At 50.1% G+C, this 24,516-nt stretch overlaps 1 protein-coding gene across 9 annotated transcripts in view; it reads right to left on the reverse strand.

Annotated features, from left to right (window-relative positions):
- CAMK2B (calcium/calmodulin dependent protein kinase II beta) overlaps positions 1-23,658 on the reverse strand; it is a 93,154-nt gene extending 69,496 nt beyond the window's left edge. For 3 of the 9 annotated variants that reach the window (XM_070467124.1, XM_070467120.1, XM_070467108.1), the window contains exon 1: positions 23,370-23,658. In XM_070467124.1, the coding sequence (XP_070323225.1) occupies positions 23,370-23,434 (65 nt within the window). In that variant the 5' untranslated portion in view covers positions 23,435-23,658. The remainder of the gene's footprint in view (positions 1-23,369) is intronic. The other 6 variants (XM_070467111.1, XM_070467101.1, XM_070467115.1 and 3 more) reach the window with 4 other exon arrangements.
- Positions 23,659-24,516: the final 858 nt, after the last annotated feature.

Here is a 24,516-nt window from a genome sequence, read left to right on the forward strand (position 1 = left end):
TGCTATTAGGGTCATATCATCTGCATATCTGAGATTATTTCATTATAATATACCAATCCTGTCAGATTAGAGCCCCATCATTATGACCTCTTTTAACCTTAATTACCTCCTAAAGAACCTATCTCCAAATACAGCCATATAGAGGGTAGGGCTTCAACCTATGAATTTGGGGGGACACACAGTTCAGTCTACCACAAGTATTTACCAAAAAACCTTCAACTAACATCATAGTTTTGGTGAGAAAGTAGGTGAATTTGAAATTAAAAATACAATACTATTCACATTAGCACCAAAAAAATAAAATACTTAGGTATAACTCTACAAAATATGTACTATATTGATGAATGAAATAAAAGAAGTAAATGAAAGAAGAGATATCCCAGGTTCATGAAAAGGAAGATAGATGTCAGAATGTCTGTTCTTTCCAAGTTGATCTATAGATTCAATGTAATCCTAATCAGATTGCAGGAAGTTATTTTATGGCTATTGACAAATAAATTCTAAAGTTTATACAGAGAGGCAAAAATCACTTCTCAACCTTTTGGTTCAGATCAAGTGTAGCAGACAGAAAGGCAAAAGACCCAGAATAGCCAACATAATATTGATGAGAGAAGAACAAGTGTAGAGGATTGACACTCTCCGACTTTAAGACTATAAAGCTATGGGAATCAAGACAGTGTGATTTGGTAAAAGACTAGACAGTAGATCAATGGAACAGAATAGACAGCCTAGAAATAGGCCCACACAAACACAGTAAACAGATTTTTGACAAAGAAATAAAGGCAATTCAAAGAAGAAAATGCTATCTTTTCAAAAAATGAAGTTTGCTATGGACTGAATATTTGTTTGTGTCCATCCCCTCCCCATCCCCCACCACCAAATTCATATGTTGAAATCCTAACCCCAGTGGGATGGCATTAGGAAGTGAGGCCTCTGGGAGGTGATCAGGTCATGGCAGCAGAACCCTCATTAACAAGACTGATGCTTTATAAAAAAGACTCCAGGTAAATCTTTCTACCCCTTCTGACACTAGGATAAAGATGACCATCTAGGGAGTAAGTTCTACCAGACTGAGTCTGCCAGAGCCGTGATCTTGGATTTCCAGTTCCTAGAACTGTAAGAAATAAATGTGTGCTATTTATAAGCCACCCAGTTTACGGATGCTATAGCCAGGCTATAGCAACCTGAACAATCTGAAACAGTACTGGAGCTAGTGAACATCCAGAAGCAAAAAAGTTAATCTAGACACAGACCTCACACCTTTCACAAAAAGTAACTCAAAATGGATCACAAACCTAAATGTAAAATGCAAAACTACAGAAGTCATAGAAGATCTCACAGGAGAAAATTTACGTGACCTTGGGTTTGGCAATGACTTTTTCAGATACAACACCAAAAACATGATCCATGAAAGAAAGAATTGATATGCTAAGCTTCACTAGAACAAAAAACTTCTGCTCTTTGAAAGATGAGTTAAGCAAACTTGCAAAACACATATTTGATTAAAGACTTGTATATAAAATATATCAAGAACTCTTAAAATTCAATAATAATAAAACAAACAACCAACCTGATTAAAAATAGACCAAAGACCTTAACAGACTCCTCACCAAAGAAGGTATACAGATGGCAAAAAAATCATATGACAAGATGCTCCTTATCATATGTCATCAAATGAAAATGAAAACAACAATGAGATACCACCACAATCTATCAGAATGTACAAAATCCAAAAAAGCTGCCAACACCAAATGCTGGTGAGGATGTAGACTAACAGGAGCTCTCATTAACTGCTGGTGGGAATGTAAAGTGGTGCAGCCACTTTGGAAGACAGTCTGGCAGCTTCCAAAAAACTAAACCTACTCTTACCATATGATCCAACAATCATGCTCCTTGGTATACGTCCAAAGGAGTTGAAAACTTAAGTCCATACAAAAGCTTGCACGCAAATGGTTATAGTAGCTATAACTGCCAAAACTTAAAAGCAACCAAGACTTCTTTCGTAGAATGAATGGGTAAATGGACATTGTTGGGATGTCCCAACAAATGAAGTATTATTGATCTCTAAAAGGAAACAAGCTATCAAGCCAGAAAAAGACATGACGGAATCTTAAAAGCATATTACTAAGTGAAAGAAGCCAATACTGTATGATTCCAACTACATGACATTCTGGAAAAGACAACATCATAGAGACAGTAAGAAGTGGTTGCCTGGGACTCTGGAGGGTCGGGGGTGGGAATGAACAAAGGAGCACAGAGGACCTGAAATACTATAATAACAGGCACATGACTGTATCTTTGTCAACCCTGCAGAGCTGTGCCGCAGAGTGAAGCCTATGGCAACTGTGGACTTCAGTTAATGTTAACTGCATGCTTTATGAAAAGCATACTGAGCCATACTGGTCACCAGCTGTAACAAGTGTACCATGTCCGAAGGGAGATGGTTATAGGAAAGGGAACTGGGGCCCGGCTGTGAGGTAAATATGGAAACTCTCTACTTTCCATACAATATTTCTGTAAACATAAAACTGCTCTAAAAAAGGGTCCATTCAGTCTTTTTTTAAAGTATAAAGAGGAAAATTAAGTATTTTTATGACAGACATTGGGGTTGGGGGATTTTTTTAACCACATATAGAAAAGCCTAAGGAAAATACCAGTATATCAGTCACATCGAAACCTCGACACTCCAGCGTGACCGAGGACCCGCACAATGTGAGCTTGGGGGTGTCATAGACTCTCCAGACCCGACAGCTCCCAGGACTGCCCTCTACAGCTTCTGAAGTGCCTGTCTCCTGGGCGCTGAGGACCCCCTTGGAAGATGGGAAGGTTGGGGGCACCAGTGCCTTGCTGAGCACGCGGCACTGCGGGTGGCAGAGGCGGGACCTAAACGCACATCTCCCTTTGACCTTCCCTCATAGCTCAGTCGGTAAAGAATCTGCCTGAAAGGCAGGAGACCCGGGTTCGATTCCTGGGTTGGGAAGACCCCCTGGAGAAGGAAATGACAACCCACTCCTGTATGCTTGCCTGGAGAATCCTATGAACAGAGGAGCCTGGCAGACTACAGTCCATGGGGTCGCAAGAGTCGGACACAACTTAGCGATTAAACCGCCACTGCCGCCACCCACCCTTCCTACACATTCACCTATCAGGTGACCTTTGTTGGCTCAAAAAGAATGGGGGGGTTGGTTGGGGATGGATGGAATATTCCATTGAGGGCAGAGAAGGAGCAGGAGAAGCTGCCTCTGGGAGAGGAGGGGCTGGGGGCTTGTGGCCAGAGCCAAGGCTCAGGGGCTGCCCCCATTCCCCCGGCCCCACCCCACGCAGGGGTCTGGCTCACAGGCCAGCTCTTACTGGCTACACAAAACCAGTTCTGGTTGATGTCAAGCTTGACCTGGGCCATGATGGGTGTGTTTACACCACAGGAATGGGGAAGCGCCATGGATCAGGATACCCCCGGCCCAGCTGTTAACACTGACCAGGTATGACTAGAAAGGGGACTATAACAGGGAAAGCCACCACTCCCTCCCCCTCTATGGATGGCGTGGAATGTGGGAAAAGAGGTGGGGTGGATGAGATCCTGGCCAGGCCAGAGGCCTCCTGAGGGCAGATAGTCCAGGCTGTCCCAGGACAAAAGAGGGCCCCAAGGTAAGAGCTGATCTCCGCCAAGGGCTCCTCTCAAATCCAGCCTGTCATGTGGAGCCTCGGTGGGCACACACCATTCCTGGGCTTCTTGTGGGATCAGGCTCACGCCTACATGCTCCGTGCTCTCGCCCACCCCACCTCCCCTTCTCTGTGCTGGGGTCTGACTCTCTCCTTCTCCCTCTTTCTCTCAGGTACAATCTTTAGCAGCAAGTTCCCCAGGTGACTCAAGTTGAGGGTTTGCATTAAGCAAAGACCAACAAGGACAGAGGTGGGACAGGGCGAAGGGAGGCCCTGGACCACCTTGGACCCCTTGAGGCCTGGGGCCCCCTCCTCCCACCAGGCCAGGGCAGAGCCTGCAGTTTGGACCTGGCCTTGTGCCCTGCAGTGACCTCTGCAGAGGGGGTTGGGGGGAGCAGGTAATGGGAGAGTTAGGGCCCCACTTGACCCATGGTGGGGGTGGGGCACGTGCGGATAGGACAACAGGAGAAGGAGCAGGAGGAGGGGGTAAGCAAGGCCTTCTGCAACTGCACAGCTCAGTATTGGAGGAGGAGGCACCCGCATCTCTAGAATTCCTCTCCTGCCTACACTGAGAGGCCTCAGCCCGGCCCACCCACGCCCAGGCCCTCTGTTCATCAGCTTCAGGGTAGCTGAGCCTGGAGACTGACCGAGGTGGCCTCATCAGCCCACAGGTCACCTGGAAAAACTGTCTCATACCTGAAGCACAAGGTGAACTCAGGGACAAGAGAGCAGTGGCTTTGGTTTCATTTCTATTCTTCATGTTTTCGGCCACCTGAAAGAACTTCCATTTCATCTTCTGTGAGCTGCCTGCTTAGGTCCTTCATATTTCAGTTGGAATTTTAGCTCTTTTTTTATTGACCTGTAGGACCTCTTTATATGTGAAGGCAACCCTTCCTCACTGCATGCAGCCCCCGTGGCCCACCAGCAAGGAGCAGGAGGCTTATTGCATGCTTGGGAGCGAGGTTGCAAGGCACATTTTTGTTGGCCCCTGAAATAAATTGGGATGCTTCAAGGGCAGGGTTGGGTCTGCACTTGTTGGCCCCTAGAATCCTGATGGCACAGGATTCCAGCTCGTCAAGGGAAGCTGGAGACAAGCTGGGGGGGGCAGGGCAGCCTGGGGAGGCCTGGGGCCTCCACCACCTTGTGTGAATTCGGCACCCCATTCAAGGCCCTCATCCTGGGTCTCAGCCCTCCTCTCCTTACTCCCAGCCCCATGCCTACCTGGGGTACCTGGATGTCCCCCTCGAGCACCCAGCAAGCAAAAGTCAGCTCACCCTGAATTATCAGACACCAGTGACCATAGAGGTTCCCAGAATCGTTATGGACTTTTCACCTGTTTTCCATCAGAAGAACCAGCTCAGAGAGAGGGTCCTGACCCTACCTGGACACCCACACCCGCCCTTGGTCCAGCCATCTGGGGTGCTCTGGACAGAGGCAGGGTGTCACATCATGGGACTCACAGACACTTGGACAGAGAGGGCCAAGTTGTTTCACCACCAAATGCTTGGTCAGAAGCATTGAACATATTATGGGAAGGAAGTAAAAGTCCCCTTTATTGTGAAGATGACGGAACTGTATGGCCATGGAGGTGCTCAGCTAGGAGGCTCTGAGGAGCTGCCCGCCCGCCTCACCCCACAGGTGCAGAGACCTGCTGCCTCGGCAAAGGGGTTCTGGGGTGGGGGGTGTACATGTGAACCTGGAGGGGAAAAGCTCACCCCCTCAGGTTTCTGATCCAAAAAGAAATCTGAATTTGGGAGTGTCAGAACCCCCAAGGCTAGAGGTCGAGGCTGTGTGTGCCCCCAGGAATCTCCATGGTCAGCGGCCCTCCACTGATGGCCAGGCCAGGCGGGCCCAGGAAGGTCTGGCAGAGGCACCAAGGAAGCTGGTACAGTAGCTTCCAATGAGAAGCAGCTCACACCTGCTCTGCTGGGGTCCCGGTCAGCCCACCTGCCCACCTCAGGCTGCCTGTCCTGATCTGGGGACACTGACATCACCTCAGGGCCACTGTGCTCTTAAGATGCCCTTATCAGAACCTGAGCCCAGGGTCCTCTCCGGCTGTGCCTCCATCTGCTACCTTCACGCTCAGGGGCCACCCTGGAGGGCCATGGAGCCCGGCCGGCATCCCCACAGATGGATGCGCCCAGCACCACTGCAAGGGCCAATGCAGCCCAGGAAGCAGCCCACGTGGCCGCCCTCCCTGTGCGACTGTCGACGGACCAAGGCCGGATTCAGGAGCCGTGGGACCACTGAATGCACACACAGCCGCAGCAGCTGGGACCGTGTTCCCAGCCTGGGTCTGTGAGCCAGCGGCCCACAGAGCAACCTTCAAAAGCAGCTCTTCAAAGCCACGTCCGCCCCACTCGTCACAGTGCCAGGCAGTCACCGATGGGGACAGAACTGAGTCAACCCCCTGGGGGCCTGAAATTACTGCTGAGGCTGCGCAGCTCACGGAGGACAAGCAGGAGCAGACAAGGGAGGAGGGACAGCGACTGGAAGGTTCAGTGGCCCTGGCGGGAGGCGGGGCATCTGGGCGGGCATGGGAGCAGCACCGCCTGCCTGGACAGATGCTCTGAACACGGACGGCAACTCACCACCCATGGTGGCCCAGACCCGACAGGATCTGGAACTTAGGAAGATGGGCTTTGTGGCCATTTGATTCCTTTTTCCTGGAGGGGCTGGGCATATCCATTAAAGCTCTAGGGACTTGTTTTTCTTTTATGTTTCTGGTCAATCAGACTTCATCCTCCTTAAGCTGTATTCTCCAGGAATGCAAATACCTATGTGATTGGCCCACAGACACCCGAGCATCTGACAGGTGAGCTTTGCGGCAAGTCACAGAGGAAGGAAACGTGATTTCCACAGTCAATTCATGGAGCCACAAGGGACCCCAGAAGGTCATTTGACCCAAACCTCCTGGTTTATCAGGATTCCCTGGTGGCTCAGACGGTAAAGAATCTGCCTGCAATGAAGGAGACCTGGGTTCAAGCCCTGGGTCAGGAAGATCCCCGGAGGATGGCAACCCACTCCAGTATTCTTGCCTGGAGAATTCCAGGGACAGAGGAGCCTGGTGGGCTATAGTCTATAGGGTTACAAAGAGTCAGACACCACTGAGCGACTAACACTTTCACTTTTCACTTTCCTGGCTTATAGAGGGGGAAACCAAACCTGGAGAGATTACACGGTGGCCCAAGCTACACAGCTCAGTATTGAAAAGTTGTGGCCAGTGGGAGAAGACCATGTCTTACGTCCTTTAAAACAGCCACAAGGCCCGAAGTGTCCATGGACAGGTGAATGGATAAGCAAAGTGTGGTCCATCCATACAACAAATATCATTCAGCCTCAAAAAAGAAGGAAATTCTGACACATGCTACAACATGGGTTAAACTTCAGGACAGTATGTGGAGTGAAATTAGTCAGACACAACGGGACAAATGCTGTGTGCTTCCACATACATGAGGTGTTCAGAGTGGTCGAATTCAGAGACAGAAGGTAGAACGGTGGGTGCCGGGGGTTGGGGAAAGGGAAGTTGGTGATGTTTAATGGGGACAGAGTCTCAGTTTTAAATCAGATAAAAATGTTCAGGAGATGGATGGTGGTACTGGTAACATCACAACATGAATGCACTTAACACCACTGAACTACACATTTAAAAATGGATAAGATAGTAAATTTTATGTTATGTATATTTTACCACAATAAAAAAAAAGAGGAAGGCTGGTAGGATGTATAGCCATATGTCTTAAGAAAGCCCTAATAAGTAAAAGAGACTCGTACTTGTCCTGTTAACTTTAAAATCAGTTAAATCAAAATTTAACTTTAAAATTTTCAAAAGGAGTGCCTTTAGAACCATGTGGCATATCTTAACCTCTGTTGACAAACAAGAAACATTTAGAGAAAAAAAGCATAAGAACCCCAGACAGAAAACCATGAACTGAAAAGAACAGCTGTGATGGGCTCAGTGCTGCCAGGCACAGGCAGAGTCCCTGATCCGTGGGCCAGGCCAGGGCAGAGATGACCCAACAGGTAGGAAACGCCTGCCTTGCCCATGGACGTCCTCCTCGTCCCCCTGGCCTGGAACCACCCCCCTTGGTTTGGGCACGGAAAAGTAGCTGGTCCACAGTGCCAACTGCACTGCACTGGTGTCCTGGACAGCCTCCTCTTCGGTTCTGGGCTGTGTCCTCCTAATGGTCACCCCAGCCCCTGCTCCCAGGCCCTGGCCCCAGAGACAGTGCAGAGAAAGCTGAAGCGCCAGAGGCCTCCAGGCCTGGCGTGGGGTCTGCCCTCCCTGCCACATGGCCAGCTCCCTGCACTGTGTGACTGACCTCACGATCACACATCCCCGTCACAGATGAGGAGACTGAGGCTCTAAGAGGTGACCCTTCTTCTCCCCAGGATGTGACACCAACCCACTGTTCCTAAGAGAACACACTCGTGACTGTCCCCTCCTGCTGGTAAGGACCCACTTGGACGCCTCTGCCACACGGAGCCCAGGCCTCGGTGTCCACTCACCTGGGAGCCCCAGGCTGACTTAGGCATAGCGGAGCCTGGAGACTGTGCAGGGGTTCCACACAGACAGAACCCTAGTGGGGAAGCAAGGTGAAGACCCTGCACACCCCAAGAGGTGATGCGCAGAAGTCCCCAGTGAGAGCAAGACCCAGACCCCCACCCAGTGTCTGCACTGACCGTCGGGACTGGGAGATGCAGGAGATGGGAAAGCAGAGGGAACTGGAACTCAGATGACAGCTCAACCTGGCAGAGGAACCTGAGAACAGGGAGGCCGGAGAAGGCAACCCCAGGACGGCCTCAGGAGAGACCCCTTTGTTGTGTAACTGCTAAGTTGCATCCAGCTCTTTGTGACCCCATGAACTGCAGCACACCAGGCTTCCCTGTCCTTCACTATGTCCCGGAGTTTGTTCAAACTCATGCCCGTTGAGTCGGTGATGCAATCCAACCATCTCATCCTCTGCTGTCCCCTTCTTCTCCTGCCCTCAGTCTTTCCCAGCATCAGGGTCTTTTCCCATGAGTAGGCTCTTCACATCAGGTAGTCAAAGTATTGGAGCTTCAGGTTCAGCATCAGTCCTTCCAATGAATATTCAGGGTTGATTTCCTTTAGGATTGACTGGTTTGATCTTGCAGTCCAAGGTATTCTCAAGAGCCTTCTCCAGCACCATACTTCGAAAGCATCAATTCTTCGGTGCTCAGCCTTCTTTATGGAGAGACCCCAAAGCATCTTTAAGTAAGGAAAGGAGAGGAGAAGGGAAACGGATGGACCAACCCAGCCCCCAGTCCCTGCTCTACAAGGTCCAGCCAGCAAAATGAAGGGGATGCCATTGGTCGCCATACCAGGAAGAGCCTGTACACAGATGAAGGAGGAAGGAAAGAAAAGTCTAAACTTGAGGTGGAAAAGAGAGCTTAACTCCTACAAGACAGGCCGTCCTAGGCAGTATGTTCCTCAGGCAATCAGTCAAGATGAGCATTTGTTCATGGGTCAGAAAATAAAAATGCAATTGTACGAATGTGCCCACTCTCAGGCCGCAGAGGAATCATGAAAAGCACTGCCTTTCAGGCACCACGGTCTGCAGGCTGGACGTCTCTCTGTTGCTCCACAGCCCCGCCCAGACTTGAGGGGCCAGAGACCCTCAGGGAAGGAAGGGGCGTGGATGAGGGGACTCTAGAGCCCACCCCACGCTGGAATGACAAGGATGCTGGGGCCCTGGCCTCAGCACCCAGGTCCCAGCCCAGGAATCATGGATGGTACAGTCCCAAGGGGACCACTCAGGACAGAAACAAGTAGAGCCCCAGCACACAGACCAACACCAGGGCCAGGGCGCTGAAGCCAAGGCACCTACCGTCCCTGGAAGTGGAGCCCTGACCTTGAGGTGTTCCAGTGGGGTCTGTCCCCGCACTGGTCTCCACAAAGGGTGGGAGGACCCTCACCCCATGCGGCACCCGGCCTCTGGGTCCCCAGCCGGGACCTGCTCCTAGGGACTCCCGGCTCCTGGACTTCGCGGGCCTTTCTCGGCCAGGGAGCTGGGGATGAGGCCAGCAGGGTTTACAGCCCGCCCTGGAGATGCGCCAGGGGACAGAAGGAGTGGGAGACATGGGAGCCTGGAAAAGGGGCCAAGGAGAAGAGAAGGAGGTAAGGAGAGGCGGTGGGGAGGACCAAGGCAGGAAGGAGGAGCACAGGGCAGGCCCAGAAAGGAGGCAACCAGATGTCCCGGAATCACAGAGCCGGGGGTTTGGGGTTTAGGCTCCACCCTTACTCCAGCCCTTCCCATCACTGCCAATCGCACTGACAGCCTGTCCTCCTCCTCCACCCTCACCCATCACCCCACCCACTGGGACCCACCCCTCCTGCTCCCAGAGGAGCCTCACCTTCCAGCACCCATCCGGCATCACCCTCCTCCCCCAGTCAGGGCCAGGTGAGAGCTGAGAGGATGGGACCTTCAGGAGCTGTGTCCAAGCGCACGGTCTGCGGGGGGCGGGGGGGGGGGGGCGGCGCAGGGTGGGGGTGCGGCCGCTTGTTGCTCACCACGGCCTTGTGTCCACTCTGAGACCACTCTGGACCCAAAGCCAGTCCAGGCCGTGGGAAATGAAACATCAAGATGTGGCAGAGTAAGAGGGGAGGTCTGTGGGCCTCCCCTCCCAGCCTCTCACTCCCCACTGTCTAGCTCATGCCAGCTTCCAGCCTCCAGCTCCCAGGCAGCTCTCAGTTGCTTCTGGGCATGCTGACAGGTGTCCCAGGGTGAGATGGAGCCCAGGCTGGGGTGGAGGGAGCCGGGGGATGGTTCACTGTGTCTTGGCCATGGCACCATGGACCCTGCCCTCAGACACAAGTGGACGCATAATGCATTCCACGAATAATTCCCCATTGTGCGGGAATGACACATTTTCTTCATCCACTCATCAGTTGATGGACATGTGGTTTGTTTCTACTCTTTGGCTACTGTGGATAATGCTGTTATGAACAAGTTTTTGTGTGAATGTGAACTTTTTTCCCCACAAGATATCAAATATATTAATATTTCCCTGTGCTATACAGTAGGTCCTTGTTGTTTATCTATTTTATACATAGTAGTGTGTATCTGTTAATCCCACACTCCTAATTTATCCCTTCCCCGCTCCTTTCCCCTTAGGTAACCTAAGTTTGTTTTCTATGTCTGTGCCTCTGTTTTGTAAATAAGTTCATTTATCATTTTTTAAGATTCCACATACACTACATAAGTCGTATCACATGGTATTTGTCTTTCTCTGTCTGACTTCGCTCAGTATGAGAATCTCTAGGTCCATCTATGTTGCTGCAAATAGCATTATTTCATTCTTTTTCATGACTGAGTAACATGCCATTGTATATAAAGTACAGTATCTTCTTTATCCATTTATCTGTCAGTGGACACTCAGGTTGCTCCCAAGTTTTGCCTATAGTAAACAATGCTGCTATGAACATTGTGGTGCATGATCTTTTCTAAGTAGAATTTTCATCTTTTCCAGATATATGCCCAGGAATGAGATTGCTGGATTCTATGGTAACTCTATTTTCAGTTTTTTAAGGAACCCCATACTGTTCTCCATAATTGCTGCACCAATACATTTCCACCAACAGTGTGGTTCCCTTTTCTCCACACTCACTCTAGTATTTACCATTTATAGACATTTATTTTCTGATGATGGCCATACTGACTAGTGTGAGGCAATGCCTCATTGAAGTTTTGATTTTTTAACAAGTTGTATGTATTTATTTTTGACTGTGCTGGGTCTTCCTTGGTGTTCAAATGCTTCCTCTGGTTGCAGTGAGCAGGTGCTACACGTCTATTCTGTGCATGGACTTCTTGTTTCGGTCGTTTCTCTCTTACTGTGGAACATGGGCTCTAGGGTGCACGGCTTCAGTAGTTGCAGCGCTTGGGCTCAGCAGTTGTGGAACACAGGCTTAGCTGTCCCACGGCATGTGGGATCTTCCTGGACCAGGAATCAAACTGTGTCCCCTCAGCATTGACTGGCAGATTCTTAACCACTGCACCACCAGGAAAGTCCCTTTAGCTTTGGTTTGCATTTCTCTAATAGTTAACAATGTTGAGCATCTTTTTACGTGTCTACTGCCCATCTGTATATCTTTGGGAACATGTTTTCATATCTCTTGAGTACATACCTAGGAAGGGAACATTTTGAGAAACTGTCACTGTTTTCCAAAGCAGCTGCACCATTTTACATCCCCACCAGTAACACATGAGGGTTCCAACTCCATATCCTCACCAACACTTGACATTGTCTTTTTGATTCTACTCATTCTAGTGGAAATGAGGTGTGATCTCAATGTGATTTTCATTTGCATTTCCCAAATGACTAATGATGTTGAGCATACTTTTGTGTGTTTCTGGTCTACTGGTATATCTTTTCTGGAGAAATATCTTTTCTGGTCCTTTGCCCATTTTTTAATTAGGTCATTTGTCTTTTTATTCTTAGGCAGTAAGCTCTTAAAATATTTTAAATACAAGTTCCTTATCAGATATATGACTTGCAAATATTTTCTCCCTTCCATGGGTTGTCTTTCTACTTTATTGGTGGTGTCCTTTAAAGCACAAAATTTTTTTAATGTTAATTAAGTCCAATTTTTCTTTTGTTGTTTGTGCTTTATGGTGTTATACCTAAAAAAACCACTGTCAAATTGAAAGGCACAAAGATTGACTCTTAAGTTTTCTTCCAAGAGTTTTTTTGTTTTAGCTCCTACAATTAGGTCATTTTGAGATAACTATGTTGAGCATGTTTTTGTGTGCTTCAGTCAGTTCAGTTCAGTCGCTCAGTCGTGTCCAACTCTTTGCAACCCCATGAATTGCAGCACACCAGGCCTCCCTCTCCATCACCAACTCCCAGCGTCTACCCAAATCCATGTCCATCGAGTCGGTGATGCCATCCAACCATCTCATCATCTGTCATCCCCTTCTCCTCCTGCCCCCTATCCTTCCCAGTATTCGGGTCTATTCCAATGATCAATTTTTCATATCAGGTGGCCAAAGTATTGGAGTTTCAGCTTCAGCATCAGTCCTTCCAGTGAACACCCAGGACTCATCTCCTTTAGGATGGACTGGTTGGATCTCCTTGCAGTCCAAGGGACTCTCAAGAGTCTTCTCCAACACCACAGTTCAAAACCATCAATTCTTCGGCACTCAGCTTTCTTCACAGTCCAACTCTCACATCCATACATGACCACTGGAAAAACCATAGCCTTGACTAGATGAACCTTTGTTGGCAAAGTAATACCTCTGCTTTTAAATATGCTATCCAGGTTGGTCATAACTTTCCTTCCAAGGAGTAAGCGTCTTTTAATTTCATAGCTGCAATCACCATCTGCAGTGATTTTGGAGCCCCCAAAAATAAAGTCTGACACTGTTTCCACTGTTTCCTCATCTATTTGCCATGAAGTGATGGGACTGGGTGCCATGATCTTAGCTGAATGTTGAGCTTTAAGTCAACTTTTTCACTGTCCTCTTTCACTTTCATCAAGAGGCTTTTTAGTTTCTCTTCACTTTCTGCCATAAGGGTGGTGTCATCTGCATATCTGAGGTTATTGATATTTCTCCCGGAAGTCTTGATTCCAGCTGTGCTTCCTCCAGCCCAGAATTTCTCATGATGTACTCTGTATATAAGTTAAATAAGCAGGGTGACAATATACAGCCTTGATGTCCTCCTTTTCCTATTTGGAACCAGTCTGTTGTTCCATGTCCAGTTCTAACTGTTGCTTCCTGACCACTAACATACCTTTTTTGTTTTTACTTATTTCTTTTTAAAAGTTTGTTCACTGATATTTATTTATTTGGGGCTGTGTTTGGTCTTTGTTGCTGCAAGGGCTTTTTCTCTAATTGCAGAGAGTGGGGGCTACTCTCTAGTTACAGAGCATGGGCTCCTCATTGCGGTGGCTTCTCTTGTTGCAGAGCACCGGCTCTAGGTTGCCGGGGCTTCAGTAGTTGTGGTGATGGGCTCATAGTAGTTGCAGCTTGTGGGCTCCAGACCACAAGCTCAGTAGTTATGGCACATGGATTTAGTTGCCCCATGGCATGTGGAATCATCCCAGACTAGTGATCAAACTAATGTCCCCTGCATTGGCAGATGGATTCTTTACCACTGGACCACCAGGGAAGTCCTATCTACTTTTGTATCACGCATTAGATAGGGTTCCAACTTCATCCTTTTGCACATGGATGCCCATTTGTCCACTGGTTAAAGGAACCATTTTCTTTTTCCATTGAATTTTCTTGCCATCCTTGTCAAAAAAAGTCAACAGACCATAGAAATATGAGTTTATTCTAGACTCTCAATCCTATTCCACTGATCTATGTGTTTATCCTTTAGTCACACTATACCCACATTTATGCTAGACAATATCCTCTCTGACTTGACTGATGTAACAGTATAGTTAGTTTTTAAATCAGGAAGTAGGAATCCTCCAACTTCATTCTTTGTCAAAATTGTCCTGGCTCTTTTGGACCCCTTACATTTCCCTACAAATTTTATTTTTAATTTTTTATTCTTTTTTTAAAGGTAGTTGGAATTGTAATAGGTAATACATTGAATTTATAGATCAACTTGGCATATACTGCCATTTTAACAGTATTAAGTCTTCAGATCCATGAACATAAAACATCTTTCCATTTATCTAGATCTTTAATATTCTTCAACAGTAGTTTGTAGTTTTCAATGTTCAACTCTTGTATCACCTTTTTAAAATTTTCTTATTATGCATTTTATTCTTTTAAAATATGAATTTTCCCCCTAATTTTATTTTGGGATTGAACATTGCAAGTGTAATGAAACATCACATTTTTGTATCTTGATCTTGTATCTTGCAATTTTGCTAAATTCATTTTTTAGTTCTAATAGCTTTTTCAGGGATTTCTAGGGATTTTCTCTATACAAGATCATGATATCTGTAAAAAGAGGTAGTCTTACCTACTCCTCTGCTATCTGGGTACCTTTTATTTCTTTTTCTTGCCTAAGTGTCTTGGCCAGAACCTCCTGTACAATGTTGAATAGAACACTCTTGATTATTTCTGGTCTTAGGGAGAAAGCATTCAGGTTTTTGCCATTAAATATATTAGCTGTGGCATTTTCATAGAGGTTTTTTATCAAGTTGAAGACATTCATTTCTAACCCTAGTTTGTTGAGTGTTTCTAGCAGGAAAAGGTATTAGATTTTGTTAAATGTTTTGTGTCTGCATCTATTGAAATGATCATACACTTTTTTTGTTTAATCTGTTAATATGGCATATCACATTGATTGAATTTTGTATTTTGAACCAACTTTTTATTCCTGGAATAAATCTTGCTTGCTCATAACGAACCCTTTTTCATGCTGCTAGATTTGTTTCCCTAGTGTTTTGCTGAGGATGTTGCATCTGTACCCAAAAGGAATATTAGTCTGCAGTCTTCTTAAGATGTCTTTCTCTGGTCTTAGTATCAAGGTAGTTACTGGCTTCACAGAGTAAGTTAGGAAGAATTCCTTCCTCTTCTATTTTTTGGAGAAGTTTGTGAGGGACTGGTATTAATTCTTCTTTAAACTTTTGATAGAATTTACCAGTGAAGTTATCTGGACTGAAGGGACTTTTTTGGGGGGACATAAAAAATTTATTAATTTATTAATTATTCTCTTTAAGTGTTACAAGTCTATTTAGAGTTTCCATTTCTTATTGAGTCAGTTTCAGTTATTTCTGTCTTTCTAAGAATCTGTCCATTTCATCTAGGTTACCTTTCACTTGGTACACAGTCTTTCATAGAACTCCCTTATCAGCCTTTTATTTCTGTAAGATTAACTGTAATGTCCGCTCTTTCACTCCTGATTTTGGTAATTTGAGGTTTCTCTCCTTTTCTTGGCCTGACCACTGTTTTTATAACTACAACCTTCCTGCTAACTGGTATTCTTTAGTTTCCTTAATCCAAAAGCAGAAGTATAAATCACCTTCTACCCCATCATATAATTTGTGTAGGGTTTACCACCTGTTTCTGCCACCAGTATAAGCTCTATGATGGCAGGCACCCTCAACTTTGTTCACTGTTTCCTAAGCACGCAGAAAATGCCTGGCAAATGATAAGTGTGCAGGCAGATTTGCTGGATATGTGAAGGAATCTGAAGTTAAGCAAAAGAAACCAGAAAAGTTGCAAATAGTAACAATAATAATAACAGGAATGATCTTAAAGCTCTATATGTGTGCGGTCCAATAGAGTAACCACTGCTGATGTGTAGCCCTAACAGCCTGAAACGTGGCAGGTCCACACTGAGATGTGCTGTAAGTGTAAAAAGATACAACCGATTTCAAAAACAATGTATTTTTTAATTTGAGATAGCTTAACAATAATTTTTGTATTGGTTATATGTTGAAACAATATTTTGGATAAACTGAGTTAAATACATACACTACTAAAGTTCTTTTCACCTGTTCCTTTTTAGGTTTTTTCAAGTACCAGAAAATTTTGAATTACACATATGCCTGACATTTGCGGCTCAAGTTTTGTTTCTTCTAGAAAGCTCTGCTCCAGAAGACTTGGATAGGGTCAAGGGGTAATATCAAGTGTCTGAAAAAAGGGAAGCAAATTCCAAACACATAGTCAAGTAAGGCTCTTACAGAGCCCAGGGAGGGAGCGGGCACAGGCACCTGGCCTTGGGCACAGAGGCCCCTTGCAGGGTCTGAGTCTGCGCTGCCCACTGATCACCACTGAGGGGCAACCACCCTCCTCCGGTCTGATTCAGCAGGTCTGGGGCGGGGTCTACAGGTGCAGCCAGGGGCTAGGATGCACACCCTGATCGCCTTCTTCAGCAGGCATTGATCCCAACTAGACCAGGGCTCCTCACCAGAAAGCCCCTAACAGATGTCCCAGATCAAACCAAGGGCTTTGAAAATCAGGCTGCACCTCAATGTACAAGAACAAAAGCTACATGAAGAACTTCACTAAGAAATGGGCAAAATGCTTCAACCCCTTGGCATCCAGCTCTGTGGCCAGCACCCAAGTCATGCCACCCTTCACCAGGTCACAAGACAGGTGGTCATTCAGGCCAGGCATCTGAGACCCCTGAGACCACCAGCACCTCCTGCCCCCAACCACCTGAAGGGCCCCCGTCTTTTAGTGGGTGACATAAAGCCACTCTGTTGGGCACTACTATGCAATGGGTATGGTCCTAAGCCCTGGAATTCAGCATGGGCTGAGTGACAGGGAGGCAGGAACTGCCCTTGGCTCTTCACTAGAAACGGACCAACCTGGGTATGCCCAACACCATGGAGGGTGTTCCTGTTTCATGGAAATGGTCACAGCATCTCTTCCCAGCAGGGCTCACTGGCTGCTCATAAAGCAGGGAAAGGAGGTGGTTCTCAAATTAGGCTTGTAGAACAGCATGGTTTATGTATCCTCCAAAAAATGTTCTTAAATCTATGCCCAGCTATTGCCAATCTGTTCCTGAATTCAACAAAGGCTTGTATCTGGCTTAACAAAGAAGCATAACTTTAGTTATTTTAGGATCATTATGTCAATGCAAAAAAAAAAAAACAGTCCACCAGGAGTTTTGGCCACTGAACGACCTATGACCCTCTAACCTAGGAGACAAAGGCCACCCAAAAGTTAAGAACCTAGGAACACCACTAGCTGCCAATAAGGATGTTTTCATTTTAAATAGATTCAGTCTTTATATGAATAAAATATACATTTCTCTGTAACATGCCAATATGGTAATTTTTGGAAAACCAAGTTGATACATAATGCATTTTTACATTTCTACACTAACAAAGTGACTTGCAGCTGTGAAAGATGCTTTAAAAATAACTAAATCAGATTCCATTTTGAGGCGGGGAGAGAGAAGGAATTAAAAATTTTGAAAATATATTTGAGATCTCCAGAAAGGCCTCATCTCTTGCCTTGGACCAGGTGGCCTCAGAGAGCAGTGGGAGGGACAAGATGTTTCCAGGGAGCAGACGCTGTTCATGTCACCTCCACTTGATCTTTCTTATTAAAGAACTTGGTAAATTCTAGGCAACTCAATATGGACTTTCTAAGGGAACCATCTCTGATAGAATTTCACTTTAGGTAGAAGAAAGAAAATCCAACATTGCATCTCTCTTGCCTAGGTTCTTGGGAGATCCCGCAAATTTAAAAAAAAAAAAAAAAAAAGGAGAGGAATACGTATCTTGGCTTCTTTTTGATCAAGACCCCTGTGCCCCAACCCAGGGTTCCACCAAGAAGTGCTCCCTCATCCACCACGATGATGCCCTCCTGATAACCCTGGGAGCCCCTATTTCAAACACAGCATCCTCTCTTCCCTCTGTCTTGCTTGTCAGAGAACCGGACCCCATTTGGGGTTTTAAAAATAAGGCCACCACATATACATCCATCTCTTGATTCTAAGAGAACTGGCAGGCACTTAGCTGTAAGAAAAGTCTCTCTGACACGAGGGATCATCATGAAAAAGTGTTAGAAGCAAACAAACTGCAGAATCACATATATGGTGATTCCATCATGTTTTTAAGCCATATACATATGTGTGTGTGTGTGTAACGTATATGCATGTATACAAATGTGTACATATATATACACCACACATATCCTTATACTAACATTAAAACAGGAAGTGCAGGTTCCTCCGTGGACTGAAAAAACTTGAGTGTGAAGGAGTCACATTTACTGCACAGTTACGTATTTTTCTTTTAAGATATTATCCCTGTTGTCTATTTAATCATTAAAATCAAATAAGCCTTGCTGGCCCCAAATGGGGGTAGGGTATTGGTTGTCACAGAGGGACGACTGTAGGAAATGATGTTTTTATAAAAAGGAACCATAGGGCAATGCCTTGTGCTGGAAAAGCACAAAGAGGGCTTGGCGAGCAGGCTGTTAAGGACAAGTGAGACCCTGAGGAGCCCAGAGTCAGAGTGGACCACAAGCGGGCCATGAGTCAGCCAGTGGAATAACCGCCTTTTAAAAACACAGAATGGAGTAGAGTCATGAGCTTCGGAGAGAAGCAGAAAGTGGATTCTAGTCAACAGCCTGGACTCAAACCCTAGCCCCGTGTGGAGCGTCTCTTGAGTCTCAGGCACCTCTTCTCCAAACTGGGAGTGATCACGGTACCTATTTCACAGATCAAGCACCTTAATGTAATAAGCACCATTTAATTGCTAGCGACCGTTACCAGGAGAGAAAGAGTGCAGGTAGCAAGCGCAAGATATATTCTTAGCTCTCAGCAAAGTAGGTTATGGTATAAAAATACCGTTCAATAGTAACTAAACTAGCCTCACCTTCATGTGCATCTCACAGCAGCCTCAACGTGTGCGACTTCTTCTCTAAATACCCTACATTAGGCATCTGGACTCCAACCCTGGGGCCCGGCGCAGCAGGCAGAAGCCACTGGCAGGTTCGCTCACCCCTTCCTCACGCATGCAGGAAAGTCCACTGTGGGCAGGGCCAGACACCCACCCGCCTTTGGGTCAGATGGTGCCCGGCGACCCGGGAAGACAGAAGCAGGGAGGCGAGGTGGGCGAGGAGCAGGAGGTGGCCTGAGAACCTCCCCAGGGGAGCGGCCGGGGGGACGAGCTGTGGGGCCATCAGAGGAAGGGGGAGCAGCACTGGCAAAGGTCCTGGGGCAGGAAGTAGCCGACGTGCTTAAGGGCGGGAGAAAGCAAACACAGTGACTCCTCCTCCACCCGAGTCCTCTCTTCCCTGGCAACCAGGCTTCGGAGCTCAGGAGGCTCACCGTCGATTTGCTCTGAATTTCCCGAGTTTATCTATTAACCACCAAGCAGGCTGGTGGCTAGTGGAGAGGACGTCAAGAAAGCACAGAAAGTGGATGGTGATGATTCTCCCGCTGAGAGGTCACACCCCAGGACAAGACCTGCTCTCCCCCAACTGGGGCACACTGGATAGTCAAGGACACACCAAGGTCAGCTCGGGGCCTGCCTGAGGTTCGGGGGAAGCTGGGAAGGATAGGGGCGCCCTGGACTGGGAGTGGGGGCCTTCCTGGCTGACGGGGGCAAGTTGTTCACTCTCTCTGAGCTGCAGTTCTGTGTCTATAAAATGGGGAGGGGGAGTATGGGGAGGGTTCCCGAGCAACTCGAATCAAATAAAATCAGGCGTTCAAAGTACTGTGCCACTCACTTAGAGGTTATTACAATGGGGCTCACCTTCTCTCAAGGGGAGGGGTCCATGAACCCCTGAATTACATCCAAAGCCATGTGGGAGCTGCTTTCTCCTGGAGAGGAGGATCACTCAGATTTTAAAGGGGATGACTCCCCAGAGTCTAAGCTCCGGGAGCCTGAACACAAAATGCACAAAATTCCTACCCAACAAACAGCCAGACAAGGAGGTCAGCACCGAGCCCAGGAAAGGGGCTGTGGGAGAGTGGGCCCAGGGGAGACACGGAGAATGTCCAGACCCCCACCACCAGAGACAAACTCTGAGGAGAGCCTCGCCCCTGGGCACCAGCAAACCCACAGTGGGACTGGAAGAAACACTGGCAACACGGAGATTGCCAGGAGGAGATGAACACGACCTACTGCAGGTACTACGGTCACTACACAGAGCAGCAGCGAAAGGTCAGTGTCCCCACACACAGACGCCAGAAGACTAAGCTGAGGGAAAGCGCAAGTTTCCACATTTTTATATAAAGTTAAAAAGAAAACACGCCCCAAGTTCCGGTATGTTAGTTGCGAATCTATCTGTGTGCAAATGAACCAAGAGTCTAAAAGGATAAATCTGAACACATCACAGTTGTTGGCAGAGAATGGTTACTTAACATTTCTTGGTAAGGCTTTATTTCTGATGATTTTTTTAAAAAAAGAACTCTAAAGGACAGGGAGGCCTGGTGTGTTGCAGTCCATGGGGTCACAAAGAGTCGGACAGGACTGAGCGACTGAACTGAACTGAAAGCCAAAATGACAAAAGAAGAAAGTTTCCAATTCCAGGTAGAAGAGATATAAGTGTTTATTTTATTACTCCTGGAAGTTCTTTCCGTTAAAAAAAAAAAAAATCTATCCAATATGAAACATTTCTAAACCATGTTGCTGGCCAGTTCAGTGTTGGGCTGAGGGTTCCGCAGCCCTGATCTGTAACTGTTTGTAACTTAAAGCCAAAGTTAAGGCTCTCTACCTCTATGCTGGTGTTGGAGAGCCGTGCCCTGGCTAGGCAAGGAAGGACAAAACCCCAGAAAACAGCTTTTCCTGGCCCTTGAACCCAAAGCCCAGGTCCCCAAGCGACGATCCCACACAGAGACAGCAGCGGGCTGGGCGAGGGATGGTGGGGACGAGGTAGAGAAGGGACAGGGCAGGAAGGGGACAGGCCAGTGGCCATGTCACGCGAGCAGCTGTGGGCCTGTGGCCCGGCCCTTCCCGGGCAGGGAGCTCAATGTCGCCTGACTGGTGCCAGGGGCTGCAGCTTTAAATAAACTTGGACTCATCCACCTGGACCAGGAAGCAATACCAACTGTGCGTCGGGCAGGCCAGGCATTGTCAACAACCGCCTACATGGCCACTGAGGACCCCAGCCTTGGGCCGAGGCGGTGGCCCCAGTGCCGGACCCTCCCTCCTGACCCCTGCCCCACTGCAGCCCCCCCTGCACTGGTCCAGCCTCCTCCCCACCCAGAGGGGCTATGAGAGACCCCTGGGCATCCTTCAGAGGACCTGGTGCCTGGAGGCTCTGCCAAGGGGCGCTGGGCCAGCCCAAGCGATGGTGTACCTTCCTCTCCTCTCCCAGGCCCCTGGTCCCCCTCAACAGCTACGCTTCCTCACCTACTCACGCCTCAAGCCCCCGGCTCTCTTTCCGCAACGGCTCACACTCCTGCTGATAGGAGAGGAGCCTGGCTTCCGCTGCAGGGTCTACCACCCCCCCCCACACCCTCCCCGAGGGCAGTCCCAAGGACCTTCATCCCCCAGAGTGGGTGTGGATGGCAGCAGCCAGGACAACCAGTTGTGGCCACTGGAACTAGAGGCCTGGGGTTGGGACAACCACCCTGCTGGGCCGCTGGCCCAAAGAGGTTCACAGAAACGTGAAGAAGCGGTCAGTGGAGCCAGCTTTGGGCCGAGGAGATGGGGTGAATGGGAAGAGGCACTTCTGCAAAGGGGACCCGGGGTGCTTGGCGTGAGGGCCTGGGCACAGAGAAACAACAAGAAGGTCCCTCAGAATGGGGTGACCTTCCTCCCACTGCCAACCCCCTCGCTTTGTCCCGATATGAGAACCACCAGCCCATCACCCTATCCTCAGAGGCTTGGTCCCAAACAAGCCCTGGAAGCTGCCTCAGGGGTATATACAATCTGGGTGCTGGACCCCTCCCCCCTTCTCTGCTCTGCTCTCCAGGTCCCCCTGCCCTGGGGACAGGCACCCAACCAGCCCCCACCTGAGGGTGAGGAATTTCTGAGTCCCCAGGGCCCAGCCTCCTCCGACCCCATCATGGGCTTCCTCCACTCCTCAGCACCCCCAGGCCTGACTGCCATCCTCCCCCACGTGCAAGGAGAACTGGGGAATTCACACGCCCCCACACTCCTCCCAGCTCTCACCCACAATTATCAGTGATCAGCATCCCTCGCCAACACAAGGTATCACCACAGACGTTTCTTAATAAAGAGGGGAAAAGGGATCTGCCGCTGGAGGTGTAAGAGGAAACCTCGCCAGCGCCCCCACCATGAGATGGGGGCGGATGAGGGAGAGCCGGGCTCTGCCCGCCGCCAAGCTGGAACCGAGGGATTTCAGGAGTTCTGGAGCCAGACCAGGAGATGCCAGGTGAAGCCACCTTGATTCAGAGTGCAGACTCCCAGGCCGGACAGGAGCCTCCGATCAGATTCGGGTCAGAGTCGGACGGCAGAGCCCCATCTAGGGCCCTACGCGGCTCACATCGGTGAGCAGAGCCCAGGAGCCACCTGTTCCCTCTACGAGGCCCTACCTGAAAAGAGCCTTCAAAGTCCGTCCTATTGCCTCCCCACAAATAACTCTACAGAAACTGCGCCCCCACCTACCCCCACGATCCTGAAGCCCATCAAGCTCCCACCTCACCTCCTCATCTTCACCCCAGTGACCTGATCCCAGCTCCCTGACCTCAGCCCCCAGCTCTCCAGACTCCTCTTTCCAGAATGATCTGGGGAAAAAGCCTTCAGAACCCCAGATCCCCTGAGGACCCACAGCAGAAGCTGTTCCCACGCGGCACGGAGCGCAACGGGCACCCCCCACGTAGATGAAGCCACGCGGAGAAGCAGGCGCAGAGCAGGTCCCGCCGCCCCCGCGCCCGGCCGCCCGGTGGGGGTGGGGACAACGTGGCCCGCGCCTGGGACGACACTCCGGGCCAGGGCCGCCCCCTCCCCCGCGCTCTAGGCCCCGCGGCCGAAACCGCGCGCGGCTCCTCTCTGACCTCCCGCCGCCAAATGCGTCACGTCTGCCGGGCGCTCCGGGGACACCTGCTGCCGCCCCCGCTGCGCCGAGCCCCGCGCCTCGAGCCGGGGCCTCAGGTCCGGCGATCGTGCCGGACAGGGCCCGGTAGGGCCGCACGCGCCGCTGTCCGGTGGCCAGGCCCCGGGGCCCGGGGGTCGAGGCCGCGCGGGGCTGTGCGCTCCCGGCCCCGAGCCGGGAGCAGCCGGGGGCGCGCGGGGCCGCAGTGCGCCCGGAGCCGGCGGCGCAGAGGGTCTGGGTCGCCAGGATCACCGCCCTCGGAGCGCAGCGCCCTTCGGGGTCCCCGGCCCGGCCCGCACGCGCCGCAGCTCTTACTTGCCAATATCCTCGTAGAGCTGGTACTCGTCGGTGAAGCGGGTGCAAGTCACCGTGGTGGCCATGGCGGCGACGGACGGGCTCGGCGTGCGCTCTGCTGCGCTCGGGCGGCGGCGACTCCGGCTCCCGCTCGCGGGCACGGCGGCGACACGGGCGCGGGCGCGGGCGACACCTCGGCTCGCGGCGCCGAGCGGGGGCCGGGCTGGGCTGCGCCGGGCGGCGAGCGCACGCGAGATCTGCGCGCTCCGTCCCCGCCAGGAGCGCGCCGCACACCTACGCGCGGGGAGCGCGGGCGCCGCTGTCACCGCCGCCGCCGCCGCCGCCGCCGCGCCGGCCCCGCCCGCCGCCCCCTGCACGCGCCCCGCTCCCGCATCCGCGCCCTGCACCCGCACACGCACTTGAGCCCTGCGCCTGCACCTACACCCGCACTGGCGCCCTGCACACGCTCTCGCACCCACTCCTGCTCCCGGCATTCGTATCCGCGCCCGCGCCCTGCGCTTGCTGCGCTGGCACCCGCACCCGCGCCCAGGCGCCTGGGGCCATGCACACGGGCAACCGCTGGCTCCCTGAGCTGGCTTCTCCGCTGCCTCCTGGCGACTCCCTTGCCGCGCGCACATACACCGGGGACTGCATGCAATGAACCCAGCCCCCTTTCTCCTCTGAAGGCCTGCTTCGACCTGGACCTCAAGAGGGGACGCAGGTGCACATGGGGAGGGGGGAGAGCCCTCCTTCCACAGGCTCATTCCTAACACCCCCACGAGGAGATGCTGCAGGACCCCTCCTGCCCAGCCCGGGTCTCTACCACTCCACACACCACACGGTCCAGGCTCCCTGGCAGAGCCACCCAGGAGCCTCCCAGACCAGGTGTGCACACTGGGGACACAGTACTAGATGAAAGGGGGGAGGCTGCCTGCTCCACCACAGTCTTAGCCCCTCGCTCTTCCTAGCTCCTTGCTCTGGGGGCTCCAAGCAGAGGTCCCAGGAACAGACATTTCCTATTCAGAAAGAGGCCCCTGAATCGGGGAACAGTGTGTTTGGTCCGTCAGCATCTCGGGGTCCTGAGAGCTCACAGCCCCCTTGCCCAGGTAGAGGTACACATTCTTGCTCTCCCAGGCATAGTCCACCTGCCTGCTCCCAGTTCTGGCCT

This window comes from Odocoileus virginianus, chromosome 1 (genome assembly GCF_023699985.2).
Source record: "Odocoileus virginianus isolate 20LAN1187 ecotype Illinois chromosome 1, Ovbor_1.2, whole genome shotgun sequence".
In the NCBI taxonomy this organism is placed as follows: domain Eukaryota; kingdom Metazoa; phylum Chordata; class Mammalia; order Artiodactyla; family Cervidae; genus Odocoileus; species Odocoileus virginianus.